This window comes from Scaptodrosophila lebanonensis, unplaced genomic scaffold (genome assembly GCF_003285725.1).
Source record: "Scaptodrosophila lebanonensis strain 11010-0011.00,11010-0021.00 unplaced genomic scaffold, SlebRS2 tig00000043-arrow-pilon, whole genome shotgun sequence".
NCBI lineage: Eukaryota > Metazoa > Arthropoda > Insecta > Diptera > Drosophilidae > Scaptodrosophila > Scaptodrosophila lebanonensis.
The window spans coordinates 10,217,631-10,232,957 of NW_022060545.1; the positions used below are offsets into that span (position 1 = coordinate 10,217,631).

Sequence of the window (15,327 nt, forward strand, 5' to 3'; positions counted from 1 at the left end):
CCTATTTTCAAAATGGAATGCGTGAACCAAAGTTTATGGGTTCTATATCTGTACTGTAGCTATCATGCACATTTACTCTTTTCGTGAGACAAATTAATTCGTGGCCTGTTAGACTATAATCTTTGGTTTAGCGCACTTAAAATTCGTTGTATGCCTAAGCCGAGCATTAACTTGATTTTATTTTGTGTTAAACAATGTTGTGATGTTTTGTTTTGTGTTGTTTTTGTTGTTGTTTTTATTCATTTGCGTTGTCGACTCTAACGACATGCAAAGGTTAAGCTAACGACGTGTGTGTGTGATGTCAGACGGGCAAGTTCTAAAAATACAATGCTATACCTATAAACGCCAAGTAGCAATAAACCACATTTCAAGTTTTCGAGGCAGGCACAAATATTTCACACACTAATGTACATATGTATGTAAGTATGTACAAATATACTCGCACAGCACACACTTTCCCAAGCTTCAATATAGCAACAAAAATATGAGACAATCACTGCCAGCCAATCGAATGCAATTTAAATTTCAATTTAATTCGCAGCGAGTAAAAGATAATTTCTATAATTGTTTGTACAAATTGCTTGCAACAAGCAAGATGCCACGACTGGACCTCAACCTGGACTTGGACTTGCACTTGAAGTTGGAGTTGGAGTTGAAGTTGGTTGGAGTTGAAGTTGGTCTGGGCTTGGATCGCACCAAGAGATGGTACATGGGGCGATGGTGGCTCAGCATGAAGCCCAAGTGGCACGCCCCACCCCAGTCCCACCACCTCTTGCTTGGCTGTTGGGTAAAAGCCGCAGACTTTCATTGAACGTTTATCAGCAACTATCAGTTTTCATGTAAACATGCAATATATTTCGTACGTAGCTGCCTGCCTGCGCCGCCAATAGTAATTACGGCAGCCGACAATGGACAATGTGAGATTTCAACAATATAGGTGCATTAAATTATAAATATATACGTAGTCATGAAAATAAAAATTATGGAGAAACAATTTTGAAACATATAGTGGACAGCATTTTATAAAATATGGAGAAAGGAAAGTATTCAAAGGCTTTATTTATTAAGTTATGTTAACTCTTTTTTTTTTGTGACGTAAACAAAAAATTGCTAGAATTCAATGATGAGCATTCAAAAGATTTAATTGTTTGAAATTTAATTTAATTGGGAGTTCAAAGGCTGAATAGAAAAAGTTATTGATCAACATACATACATAACAGTACACAAACCGAGAATAGGTTAGGCAGTAAGTAAGGGCATTAGTGAGGAAGTAAGTAACTAAGGAATAAGAAAGTTACATTAAAAGTGAGGAATGTAAATTGTTTAAAATTAGAATTTTATGAATTTTGCATAAATTGGGTGCATTTTACCAAAGATGATCCCTAATTAATAGTTTGTGGTCTCTACGAACCGGTTTTCATTGGCAGATACATATTATCTGCTAAAATGTATATGTTTAAATATCTTTAATGGCATCTTTTCAATGTCAGAACAATAGTAAAAGAATCTGCATTCTTGTGGTGATATGTTAATCAATAGAACTTCAACGAACTGTATTGAAAATTGAATCATACTATGCTACAAAATCATTCAAAGAAAGTGTCTTCCTGATATTTATATGATACAGAATCGTTTCTTGATTAAGAAGTTGAAGGAATTCTTTTGAAAATCGAATTATAGGACACAGAGTTATTTGTGGAAATTTTGAGAATTTAAATACATTTTTTTGAATACGTAAATAATTGCTGTTAAATCTGTAAAAGAAAGTAACGTGTATTGCTGGTGGCAATATTCGTATTTGGTGTTCCTTCTCGTTTTAATTGTTGCGCGTGTAGTTTTGAATCTATATTGGCAAATTTACACACTGTTCAGTGAAGCTTTTAAGACAAATAATGCAGCTGCGCTTCGGAGAGAGAAATATGCTATAAAGTAGCTTGATGGTTGACTGGATGGCTGAGTGGCTGAGTGGCCCGACTTGCCTATGATTATCAATCAGTGCGTGCCAAACTGTTTTGTCAGCTGCGAAGCCGCTAAGCAGCAGCGACGGCCCGCATTAAAGTCCATTGACAGACAAGACGCGACAAGGCCTGGCAAGGAAAACAGAGGGAGAGGGAGACAAGGCGGCTAGTTACTTGAGTGGCTAACTGGCTGACTGGCTGACTGTTTGGCGTCGCGGCTGCGCATAGAATACATTATTTTAGCGCTGGAGTTGACAGCGCAGGCGCAACCTGGCCAGTGTCTGGCCAATGTCGATGTCGTCCAGTTGGCCTCCAAGGTATGCGCAACTTTTCATGCGTAAATTTATGTGCTTGCATGCATCGTAAACATTTCTTTATGCTTTGCTTTCTTTCTGTTGCTGCCACAGCTGCAGCCAGCACTCACAACCACTCGACGTTTCACCCACGCCGCCATAGCCTAGAGCCAAGTCTAAGCACATATACACACACACAAATACACACTCAAGTGTGTGTGTAATTTATGAGTGAAAATCTGCACATTTAACAACAAATGAAATTGCCATAAATGCAATTAGAGTTGCAAGCCTGAAGATGCGCTGCTTGCCTGCCTGCCGTCTGCAAATTAGAGCACGACAACAGGGTCGTCTAAAATCAACATTAAAAATTCCATTAGTCGATCTGCACTAATTACTTTATACAGAAGCTTAGGTTCCGTTATTATAGAGCGCCTTAGATCTGTACCTAAGCTATTAAGTATTAAGGTTTGTTATTTTCGAATAACTACGACCGTTAAAGGATCGTACTTCACGTACATCACGTTAAGCAGGACTGTAAGTTGTTCTTTGTATCAAAAAGTTTGTAAATGTTCAATTGTCAAAGGTATTTATCAAAAATTGCACCAGAATAATGTATTTGGATGCCAATCATCTCTCTGGCTGCGGCATTTTCCAATTTTTCCCCTTTTCCAAGTAACCAGAAACCGGAGATAAAGTCAATTACCAGTCAATTAAGTTGTACACGTACTCGTATGTATATATGCATATAAATTATATTAAAAATTAGACACATTCAATTCAATTATAAGCCCCAATGCTTGAGCAAACACAATCTATTTATTTTTTAAAGCCGCATAGCCTCAACAAATATGTAAATCTTGTATGCCTTTGAAGTTGTTTTTAATCGCTGTTGTTTGGTTTATTTTTCCTGTCTGCTTCATCTACTCGTATTTTTTAATAGCTTGCAGTTAATTTACGTTGCTTGCTGACCAAGAAAACATAAAAGCGGCTACATTTGGTAACAACACACAGGCACACTAACCAAGAGTCGAAACTGAAAGCAGGCCAGCAGGCCAAAAAGTAAAAAAAGCTTAAGACAAAATGCCCAAAAACTGAACAGCAACAGCAACACTTGTAAATATTTTTTATCAAAATGTTTTCATTCTGCCTACGAATTTATTTTCGGGACCTTACATCAACAAACATTGCATAGAATTCTATTGAGTTGCGCCGATTTCTCAAACTCATTGAGATTGATGCGTTTCGTAAAAGTTACATGTGTTCAAAAAACTATACTATAGTATACTATACTATACATAATGTATACATAGGTACGACATCGTTCTTGTGGCTAACTGAGGCCGTTTATTTATGTATGACAGCATGATGTAAGAGTGGAAATTAAAAATTGCCAGCTATGTGGCAATTCAAAAGAATCGCAAACAAAATATGTACATTTTTTTTCGAGAATCAAAGCCAAAAAAAGAGTACTATTTATTTGATTACATAGTCATATTTAATTAGCCAGCTTTTCGAGTAAGAAGCAAAGAATTGGTTTAAAATGTTCATTCTCAGGTCAGAAATATTTTTAATTCAGTTTAAATTTATTAATTTTGGCTTGTTACAAATTCTTAATAATATTTTGCATCTTGGTTTTGCTGAGATTTTTTTCTTCTCCCACTTAAAAATAATGTTGTTGTATGAAAAATTCTTCATTTATGGTTTAATGTTTATAAATTGATGTTTACTTTGAAGTAGGTTCCTACATAAATTTCTGATTAATTGCTGCAATTTTCTGCAACCTCTAAAAATATCTAAAATGCAATCACATGCTCTTTAATGGAAGTTGTTGAAAAAATGAGGATTGTATTATTTTTTTGGGGCATGCGTTTCACACATTTCCAGAATAGTCAGTCCCTGATCTAAATGCTAATTGCTCCAAATAAATCATTGTCTTAAATACAATGTATTTGCGATAGATCTGGCGATTATTCATAAGGAATTTTCATAGCACTGATTGTATCCGTTTCTCCCCTGCTGGTGCTGGCAGCATAAACAGAAACTGAAACGAAAGCAACTAAAACGGAACGGAGCCGCCAAAAAGTATCTTTAAAAACGCTTTTTATGTATACACACAAACATATGTATGTACATCTGTTTGCTTTTTTACGAATTTATTTATCTTTTGTCTTCGTTGTTGTTTCTTTCTCCCCAGTTTGTCGATGCTCAATAATTTGTTTACTTGAATGCTCAAAACGCAACGCGTTTTTTTTTTGGCTTCGTTTTTTTGTTATTGTTGTTTATTTTCAACACTTTGGGGCAGTCAACAGGTAAGTCGCCCAACTTTTCCAGTCCGCACAATTCAATTAGAAGTTGTTTTATAGGAAGGGGCGTGGGAGTTTGCTTTGGCAAAATGAAAATGCTCATCGTTTTCAATGAACGCTTCGTACTTCTATTCTATTTTGTCTTTCAATGAATTTTTATTTCATGGAAATTGTTTTGCTTGGTTTTCCGAATTGTGTGCAAACGTGTTGAAATGTGCTAGCAAACTGTTTTCCACTTAGACACGAATTTGCCGATGAGTACAGAAATAGGCACAGTCAAAATTATAAATCATATCAAATTAAAAACATATGGAGCACTGAAAATCTCAGCAGCCGAGCATTTTTGCCAAAATGTGGCACAAAGTGGCTGCCGCCGTCGCTGTCGACATCGCCACCATCAATGGGTTTTGCGCCCGGTTTGAAAAAGCAACAAAATGAAGAGGAACAACAACAACGACGAACTATAAAAACTTCTCAGCAGAATTTATTGGCGTCTATAATTATTGAATGTGAGGCAATGACGATGGCGGCGGGCGACGGCATTCAGGGGGCCAGGTACGGGTACGATACAAAACTTGTAGCGCTTCAATTTCTCAACTTCAAGCGACAGCTTCAAGTTCGTTGCGTGCCCAAAACCGCTACGCATATGAGGCCGGTAGTTGGCTGTCGCTGTTTAGTACAGTCAAGCCTCTCTATAAAGTCTTTCGTTGTTTTTTGAAAGTGCTTTGGGGGTGTCCATTATACTTACTAATGAGTAGCAGAATTGTATTCTTCTATACTTTCCATTAAATTACATTTATTTTTTTTGTATCAAACAAGATCAAATAAAGTTGATGGACTCTAAAAATATATACTCTACAGAATACGTTTATAAATCCTAAACTAAATAGAAGTCCTCTACAAATATTCGTACAATTTTGTATCGCTTTCGAGCAGGAAGAATATTGCAGCTATAGTTTTTAAAAGTTTAGAAGTCATTTGTGCTAAAAAAGACGGCTTGCTTAAAAAGTTTAAGATACTTTAGTAAATATTTTGAATACAACTAGTTGAATTTTGAGAACTTAGAACTGAAACTTTTTGGTTACCATTCGAGTGATAAATGTTAACTTTAAGTTGTTAATATATTTAATTATGAAGAATTTTCAACACAAGATTAAAGAGAAGAAACAGCATTCCTATTATCATGCTTTAATTGGAGATTAAGATTAAGAAGAACAACACATATTGTTCTATATTTATAGCATTGCCAATTATTATCGACGTATCAATAAAATGATACAATCATACCTAATTGTATTGTGTTTAAAAAATCGCCTTAATGAAGTTCAAGTGTAGTTGTTACTTTTGCTTACTGGCTACCCGCTTCTACAGTATATTGTGCCTGTATCACTTTTTTTATTATTATCTTTTGTGGTTCGTTTTGTTTTTGTTGTTCTTTTCGGCGCACCACATGTGCGTTTGACAGTCCAAGTTGAGCAGAAACGAACCACTGGCAGTCCCAGTCAGGGCCAAAGCCAGAGCCAGAGCCAGACCCGAACCCAAACAGGTAGCAGCTGCTTCTAATATTAAAGTATCTCTCAGTTGCTTTTCTTTTGTCACATTTAAATTCGCCACTGGCGCTGACGTCAGACAACCTTGAACCTTTTGTTTTTGTTTTAGTGTCAGTTTTAAGTTTTCCTATTTGGCGACTTTTGCTTTCGTTATGGCTTCGAGGTGTGTGCTAATTGCGCGGAAATTGTTTGACTAGTCAGTCAATCGATCAGACATACAAATACTTAGATAGATAGATAAACATACAGCTGACCAGTTTGTTTAACGAACTATGCTTCGTTACTTCTGGCAGCTAAGCTGACAGCTAGAGCCAAGCTTATACCGATCACTTCTTTTTTGATTGAACAGCATGGGCTGGTAGTGTAGTATGGAGTATTTAAATAGCAACACGTATTTGAAAAAGAAAGCTATTTAATCAAGCTGATTAACATCTAATCTACATAACTAACATAAACTGTGTTTGCTCCAGAACCGGATACATTTTGATTCTAAACATGAAACTTCTATAGAACTCGAAGGAGAGCACTTGGTTATATATCTTATTATATTCAATTATAAAATATTTAGGAATTAAATAAATAAGATATTAAATAATACATTTTCAGACTCTTGAGAAACTTTGCAAATCTTTAACGTAATCAATATTCAATGACATTAATTTTCTCCAGCCTACAAATTAGACATTCTATAATCTTAAAAAAAAGTGCCTGAAAGGAGTTTGCAATTATTCAATGCTTAAAGCACCTGAAAAAACCTTCAACAGATAAAACGTTGATGGTATTTTATGAACTTCTATTATGCCATCTTCATCTTCCTTTCTACTGTAGCTTTAACTTACTGAGGATTTATCGGAAGAATCTGTTTGGTATCCTTATTCAAACTTTGAACAGATAAAGTATGTTATTTTCCAAAGAAAAATCAATGCGCTTATCTAGCTTAGCTAAGATAATTCAGGTTGATTTAAAACTTTTCTTTAATTGTAGCTTTATCCTTTAATCAAGTCTATCATGTATTCATTTGAAAATGCTGTTCTGTTCATATGTTTGATGACAAAGCCGACTTTTATACTCCAGGAATTGATGACATTTGACTTCATCATCTTTCTAAATATCAAATTTGATCACACTAGTATCTCTTAGCAGATATCTTCTAAAATGTGCGATAATTACCCTAAAAAGAATCTATAAAAATCATACGTTTATTTTCACAGTCTGAAACAGAGATGATATTCATTTCTCTATCAGATTGTTGATATTTTGTGAACTAATGCTCTCATCTTACTTTTATTATAGGTATTAGCCAAAGGCCTAGCGTAACGAATATTTTTTTGCAAAAACGCAAGCTAAGAAAAATGTATTCTAATAATTTCAAGAATCATGAATCAACTTATCGTGTTCATATGCTTAAGAAAATCTCCGAAGTAAAAATTCCAGCTCAACACCCTGACTAGAAAACAGTTTCTCTGGTCAGCCAGTTAGTGGGTGCCTTTTTGGTGACAACTTGGGGCGGCAGCGGCAGTTGTTGCTGCACAACATCCGACTGTGCCACATGTTGTGCGCTCGATTCAACTTACTTGCAACAGCGCTATCACCAGCTGTATGGGTCCACATCTCACCACGACTGTTCCGATGGTTGTGGCGCGCATGCGGCCGCTGCTGCCACTGCCACTGGCGCTGCTATGCTCAGAGCCAGCAGCTGCGTGATGATGAAGCTGCTGATGATGATGGTGATGAGGATGATGAGGATGTGGCGATGGGGAGGCCGGCGGCAGAGCCTGTGACTGCAATCCGCTCTGGCTTGGCGTTGGCGAGCCGGCCGCTGATGATGACATTGTTGCTGAATAATTGAAAGCGTCTTGTTGCTGTTGCTGTTGTTGTTGTTGTTCTTGGTGGGTGCGCGAGGGTGTTTGAGAGACATTCGAGCCGGAGTACAGTGAAGACATCGATGAGTCTAGCGTTTGTCGGCGTTCCATGTTGGACAGAGCAGTAGTGTGTATTTGTGTGTGTGTGTGTGTGTGTGTGTGTATGAGTGATGTATGTTGAGTGTTGCTGTCGCGCAGTTGTTGTTGCTGATGTTGTCGGTTGTAGCTTTATGTGTTTCTTCCACTCTTTTTTGTGTTTTATTTGAAATTTTTGTTGGTTTTGCGTGGGCGTTTTAATCTCTTTCTTTAGCTATTTCGCGATTTTTCTTCTTTTGTTTATTGCTACGTGCGCGCATTCGTTTCGTTTGAACTCTACAATAACAACAAAAACAACAACGACAAACAATTTAGCTACATTTGTTCGAGTCAAGCTTTCGGCTAACGCGTAATACTCAGTTCAAAAGTAATGCCAAAGGAAAGTTAATGAACGACTTCATATAATTTGTGAAACTTTAAAGTTTTTTCGTGTAATTGTCTAAATACTTCAATTTCTAAATATTTTTTGGCCAAAACAGAATTGATAAATTTGAGTTAAGTATGCTTAACATTAAGTTCGATTTTCAATTATACACATATTCTAAAAAACCGCAATACATAATAGTTGATATAATCGAACATTTTTGGAAGATGAAATTCTTTGATGGCACACTTTCTTTTTTTTTTAGTCATCGTCTTCTTTGTTTTTTCATCGCTAAAATTGTAGTTAAAATTCCATCTGAAAAGTTGGGATCAATATATTGTTCTTTATGAAATTTTTTTGTGATTTTTGACGACATTTCTATTTACTTTTAATTTATTTCCAATCTTTAATTATGTTTATAAATGCTTGCAATTTTATTTTTAACTATCACCAGCGATTGTAAAACTTAATACATCTTGAAATTCCAAAGAAACAATTTAATTATTCATGGCACTTTTATTGATATTTTTTGTCAGCACTAAACGGGCCAATGTTTATACTCTGTACATGAAATGTACAAGAGTATATTAGGTTTGCGGGAGCTGAAAAATGTAACAGGCAGAAGGAGGCGTGGCAGACCCCACAAAGTATATATATTCTTGATCAGCATGACGAGACGAGTCGATCTAGCCCTGTCTGTCTGTCTGTCCGTCTGTCCGTCTGTCCGTCTGTCCGTCTGTCCGTCCGTATGAACACCTGGATCTCAGAGACTATAAGAGATAGAGACACCAAATTTTGCACGAAGATGCGTTATGTGTGTATTCTATACGAGTTTGTTTTATTTTTTTGATTTTCCCCCCCACTTCCCCCCTATGGGGGTTTTCCCGATTTTCCATTCGTATAATCGCCTATATCTCGGAGACTATAAGACCTAGGAACACCAAATTTTAGTCCCAGATGCCTTATGTGAATACGCAGAAAATGTATATTTTGGAATTCCCCTCCCTCCCCCCTCTACCCCGCAAATCGTAACTCCCGTAATTCTTGGAATTTCGAACTAAAACTTTGGAAATACCCCCAGTTAGTTATTATGTGTCCGTATGCCAAATTTCATTATGATAGACCGATTTAACAAGAAGTTATAGCCATAAATATATTTGCTGATGCAGCGCTGCTGCAGCGCTGCTCAAGCGCTGCCCGCGGCTGTTGTTGATGTTGCTGTTTGGTTGACTGCGAAAATGCTTACACAGACACGAATTGATGCGCATAGGCATACATACACTCACACAGACGCAATTGCTATGTAAATGTGCAATTATACACCCTTTACGTGAGTTCGAATACCGAGAGAGGTAAAATAGATCAAATTTTTTTTTTTATTTTCTTAATTTTTTTTATTTTCTATAATTATTGTAAACATATGTACAGAGTATTTCAAAGTCGGGACACCCGACTTTAGCTTTTTTACTTGTTTTCTTTTAAATGTGTTTGCTTTTTTTATGGTTTATTGCTTTCAATAAAGAAATCATTTTAGCTAAGAATTCATTATATGTCATCATACGTATGTATTAGTTGGATTTTTGAGTAGCTGCTTGGCCTTTCTTTTGAACTGAGTATAAGTATTAGAAAAAACACTGAATGTTCGTTATTTGAATTTTTCGTTCAATTCGTTTCGATTTTCGTTGCATGAATAACGCGCGCGCTATCAACACTGTTCAATGTCTGCTCAACTATATTCACTATATGTTCTATATTCCGCTCTCAGATCGGCAACGGCAGCAGCACCAGCAGCAGTGGCAGAAATATATAGCAAATAAATCGACAATGACTTCATACTCGCATCGCTTCTGTGTCTGTTTATTATTGTACAAAAAGCACAACAATATAGTCACACGTATATACATAAATATACATACTCGTACTATATACAACACCTATGTACAGTGGGTGCTCGGAACAAAGAACCGCTGCTTAGTATAATTATTACATTATTATTATTATTTTTATTAATATTCTTTTCGAGCACTTTTGAATACTGATAGTTTTTGGATAATTTAGTAGCTCTTTTGTTAGTTACTGTGTCTACTGTAGAAACATGATAACTAACCAATACCTATGCATTCTATAAGTCCGAAAATACTTATCTAAAGCTTTATTTTTGCTTTTCGAGTGTCCACTGTACACATATTAAGACCTACACAAATTGATATTGCTACTAATTGTCTGTTAAAAGGCCAGCTCCGTTTTTATTTGCAGCGTTCTTTTTAGCGACTGCCCATTGTATTAAGCGTGTATATTTTGCATATGCCTTTGTAGAGCTCGGAGCACAGAAATTGCCTTTGATGCGTGAGCCTCTCGCACACATCGGGACCGATGACAATGCTCGATTTAGTCTATTTTTAAAAATTAGCGGCAAAAACTATTGAGTAATTTGGCTGCTGGTGCTGTTGTTGCTTCTGCCATTGTTATTGTTATTGCTGTTTTTGCCAAATACACATGCGCTAATGTACATAATGTATGTATGTCTTTGGCTGCCTCTGTCTGTCTGTCCGTCCGTCCGCTGCAATGCGTGTTTGAATACCCTACATTTTGGCGGATGTGCGTCAAACCCGTATACCCCAATCATGAAATTGTGTGCCAAATGCAAATGCACTCTAAAGGAAAGAGACATTCTCCGACTGCCGCCCTTTTGCAGACTCTTTCATCCGATTTGACAGCTGCAGATATAAACATTGAGCAATTTAGCTAGACATATAGTATACAGATTTGCACCGCGCCTTGAAGGTTGCCTAGAAATTATGATACGTTTCATATGTATTTTTGAAATATTACGTATACGCAATTAATGTCCATTGTGCCTGCGCCCTCCCGCTACCTCCGCCCAACTACCATTGGCATTAGGTAATTCTTGATGTTTAATGTAAACGATTCTAATTGTACTTGGGGCAGTCTAAAAATAAGTATTGGACTATAAAATTCATGTGCTCATGCATCGAAATGTGTGCGCATATGCTTTGGTTTGGGCAGTGGCTGGATTTTTGACTGGAACTGACTGGAACGAAGGCATCAATTGACTATTTAGTATGGTTCACCTATCGAGCGTGCTGAGCTCTTTTTGAACAAATTTGTGTCACTTTTTTCAATTTTGTTTGTTTGTTCGGCTCAGCCCTGAAACAATGCGCAAAATATTTAGGTTTCTGCACTGAATGACTGTTCTTGTTGCTATTTTATTTTGACAGCTGAAAACGACATTTTGTTGTGGTTGGCTATTTTAAAAACCGTGCCGTCAGAGAACGAAACATTTTTCGAATTGAAACCATAAATTGTTATGGTTCTTTGGGTCAAACTAGCTGGCGCCGATTATATATAGGTGTAGCTTATATTTTTCTAAAATGTGGCTGATTAAATTTTTGCATGACAGCGCGAACATTAGTTGTGAATTTATTGTTTTTTAGAAAACAATTCATTTACATTTCTATGCCGACAAACAAAATTGTTGTTGTTGTTTTTGTTATAATATTTCTAATTTAATTCATTCACACATTTTACTTCAAAAAATTGGCAACTGCTGAACGATGGGGAGAGCGAAAGAGATTTTAAGACGCGCGCGCCGCTTGCCAAACAACCGGACGACGCGAACTTCGAACAAGACTGAATTGTGAAAAGCGCCCTCAGTTAGCGCCAAGCATTTGGGGGCCAATTGAGCAGCAGCAATACCATGCATCTCTCTCTCTCTCTCTCTCTCTCTCTCTCTTGCCAGCAATTTGAGATCAGCAGAGAGCAATGGATGCGCACATGTTGGAGCATTCAACGCTCTGTACCGTTTCACTCAAAGCTTTATTCTCACCGCTCTCTGAGCTGAGCTCAGCTCTTCTCAGTCGGATTTGGCTTTCGAGCCGGCATCTAAAGTTAGCGGCGGCTTCGCTGTCGTCGTCATCGTCGGCTGAGTTGCAACATAAATAAACAAGTGCTCTTGGCATTCGGTGCGTCGTTAATTCATGATTTCAATTTTTAATGCGCCGGCACTGCCGCCTCCCCGATTCGCCCTTCGGAGCACCCCACAATGGGCGTCCAAGTGGTTGGCTGTTACTTTAATAACAGCACATGCATACACTCAGAAAAATTAATATTTCACATTAAGTTTCAGCGAGGTATGCTCTATTCTGAGGAGCTAGCGTTCTCTGGGATTATAGACTTCAATGCTGATATTTTAAGGAAATGCTTTTGTGGAATGCTTAATTCAAATACGGAAGAATATACTTCTATATTTATGCTTCAATATTTTACCAATTGCTCACTTGTTCTAGATTTTTGGGAATCGAAATTTGTAAAAAATTTGTTTAGTTCGCTACAAAACACCAAAATTTGTTTTACGGGGACATTTTTCATTTGAAACTAATTCTTAAAAATTTAATTTAAGAGAATAGTTATGGTTATTATTACATTTATTAATTAATATGAGCTATAAGTAATTGATCTGTAAGCGTGCTATGGGACTAAGAGAATAGATTTTTAGTAAGAAAGTAAGACGGAAACTCACAAAATGTGTGCCTCTGTAGAATTTCGAATGTTGTCTCGTGATTCTTACCCACAAAAGAAGTAATTGGCATTAATAAAAGAAACGCAAATAGCTTCAAAATTAAAGTACTTGTTATGTACTAGAAAATATTTTTAATTTTTGAGAAATATTTCCTAAATTATCCCAATTGTACTTAATCTTAAATACATATAACTTCTGCTTAGGAAAGAAGTGATTGTTGTGTTTTAAATTTCGAGTATTTTTTTCTCTGTACTACACGAAACAGAACACGTCGTGTCTTAATAGAATGCAACAGGCATTGGGCAGACTTGAGTGCGTGAGTGTGTGTGTGTGTGTGTGTGTGTGCGTAAGCTTCACGGCGCCCGCCCGCATTTAAAATGTTCTCCCTCCCCCAACATACCATCAATATCATGCATGTTGCAGTTGTTGTTGTTGTTGTTGCTGCTGTTGATGCTGTTGTTGTTGCCCGCTTTTGCTGTCCAGTCGCGCACTTCATCATGCGTCCGCATATTGGATTTTCCGCTACTTGAGCGCCGAAATGCGTGTGGCAGGCAATGGCTTGAGCTGCAACTACGACTAGCAATGCAACTTGCAACACTTTGAATACACTCTGCAACACACTTAGGATTTATATTCAGGAGAAAATCGCTTTTAAAACAAAACTACACAATCCTCCATGAAGTCGTTCTCTAAAATACCAAAACGGAGGAATTGGTACACTCAGCGAAAAGTAGATGCACAATTTCTTGACCGATTTGACTGTGGCTCAGAAGGTAGCAGAAGGTAAATATTTTAAAATTGGCGAAAATGAAACATAAATCAATATACAAAAAAAAAAATACAAAACAAAGTGCAAAACAATGTACGAAATGGAGTACAAAATTAAATATCAAATCTAGTATTAAATATTTGGACATTAGTTTAAATCAAGTATCAACACCGTTCAGATTTGCTTTTACACTCTTTTTCTTAGTGTACTTAAGAGTAAATGTTCTTATACAGCCTTTATATAAAAAACTTGCCATAATTTCGAAAATTAAATTGCGCTTCTATTTAAATTTATGTTTGATATGGATTTTATCAGACAACCCCAAAAATTTGTTTTCCATGCGACAAGGGCGATCGGTCTGATTTCTCTTATTCATAATATAGTTTTGGTTTTACAGGGTGCGCCATCTTTTATGTCGGTATGTAAATATTGAATAACTTTGTCATTAATGAACCGATTGACTTGAGTAGACCAGTGTTGAAAGCCTCAGTTCAAGAAATTGTACAGAACCAAATTAAATAAAAATATCTCATACTTGAAAATCGGTTATTTATTTTCAAAGATATTCAATGTTTACATATCGACATAAAAGATGGCGCACCCTGTATATATGGCGGTACAGTATTTAGAAATACATTCAAATCTTCCATTTTTCAAATTGGAAAAGAAAACATGTAATTGTTATATCTTAACTGCTAGATCTCACAAGGTCGTCCTAGTATTTCAAATTGTTGACATAATGTAAGCCGTTGATCAACAACTGCCAGCCTTTATATATTTTGTTTGTTTAGATTGACGACAAGTACTGTACGTAAGCTTGAATTGTAGAAAAGCTTTGAGAGACTTATATGGCTCGTAAGAAAATTCCTGTAGATTAGTGTGCCTATCTGTCTTGATTGTCTGCTCGTCGTTTTGTGGCAAGTTCGTGCCGTTCCTTGCATGCTGCACACTGGCTTGGCCTACCAATCAGCATTTTGTGTTATTATTTTCTGCTATCAACAGCAATATTTATTGAATTATTTTTTCAGCGCCGCTTCGCATCGACCATTTGGCAGCAAAGCTGCCATAAAGTCACGAACTGAGCTCCTTAAATGCTGCGTGTTTTGGAAATGCCTTGCTTGTCTGTTACATGTTTTCAATGTTGTCTGCTGTCTGCTGTCTATAGCTCTGATTTGATTACTCTTGGCGCTTGATCTCGAGATCTGGTGTGAGAAATGCGCAGCTTTTCCATTCTCATTTGACGCTCATTTCTTTTGAAGAGACACACAAGCCACAGCGTACAAATAACTTTTATTTATTTCGTTTTAATTGAGATTAATGAGCAAACCACTTGAGCCCATATTCGAATCAACCGCCCGCAACCCCTTTGACAGCTCGCATTCCCTATAATTGACGGCGTTTAGAGTGCGTTTGAACAGCTTGTTAGCTTTTTGGGGCCACACATGGGCTCATAAATTTCTGTGTAACAGAAAAATAAAGTTGACATTCAAAAAAAGCCTGAGAAACTGTTGATTTAATTAGTCATTTACAGCAGATGGTAAGGTGTTTGTGTTACACTCAGAAAAAATTAGGTTCCCTCTGTTGAAGAA

General features: G+C 36.7%; 1 protein-coding gene across 4 annotated transcripts in view; it reads right to left on the reverse strand.

The window, feature by feature from the left end:
- LOC115622947 overlaps nt 1-12,059 on the reverse strand; it is a 52,986-nt gene extending 40,927 nt beyond the window's left edge. For all 4 annotated transcript variants that reach the window (XM_030517082.1, XM_030517081.1, XM_030517080.1 and 1 more), the window contains exons 1-2: nt 11,979-12,059; nt 7,682-8,341 (exon numbers count right to left, since the gene is read on the reverse strand). In XM_030517082.1, coding sequence (XP_030372942.1) covers nt 7,682-8,080 — 399 coding nt within the window. In that variant the 5' untranslated portion in view covers nt 8,081-8,341; nt 11,979-12,059. The remainder of the gene's footprint in view (nt 1-7,681; nt 8,342-11,978) is intronic.
- Between the last annotated feature and the right edge of the window lie 3,268 nt (nt 12,060-15,327).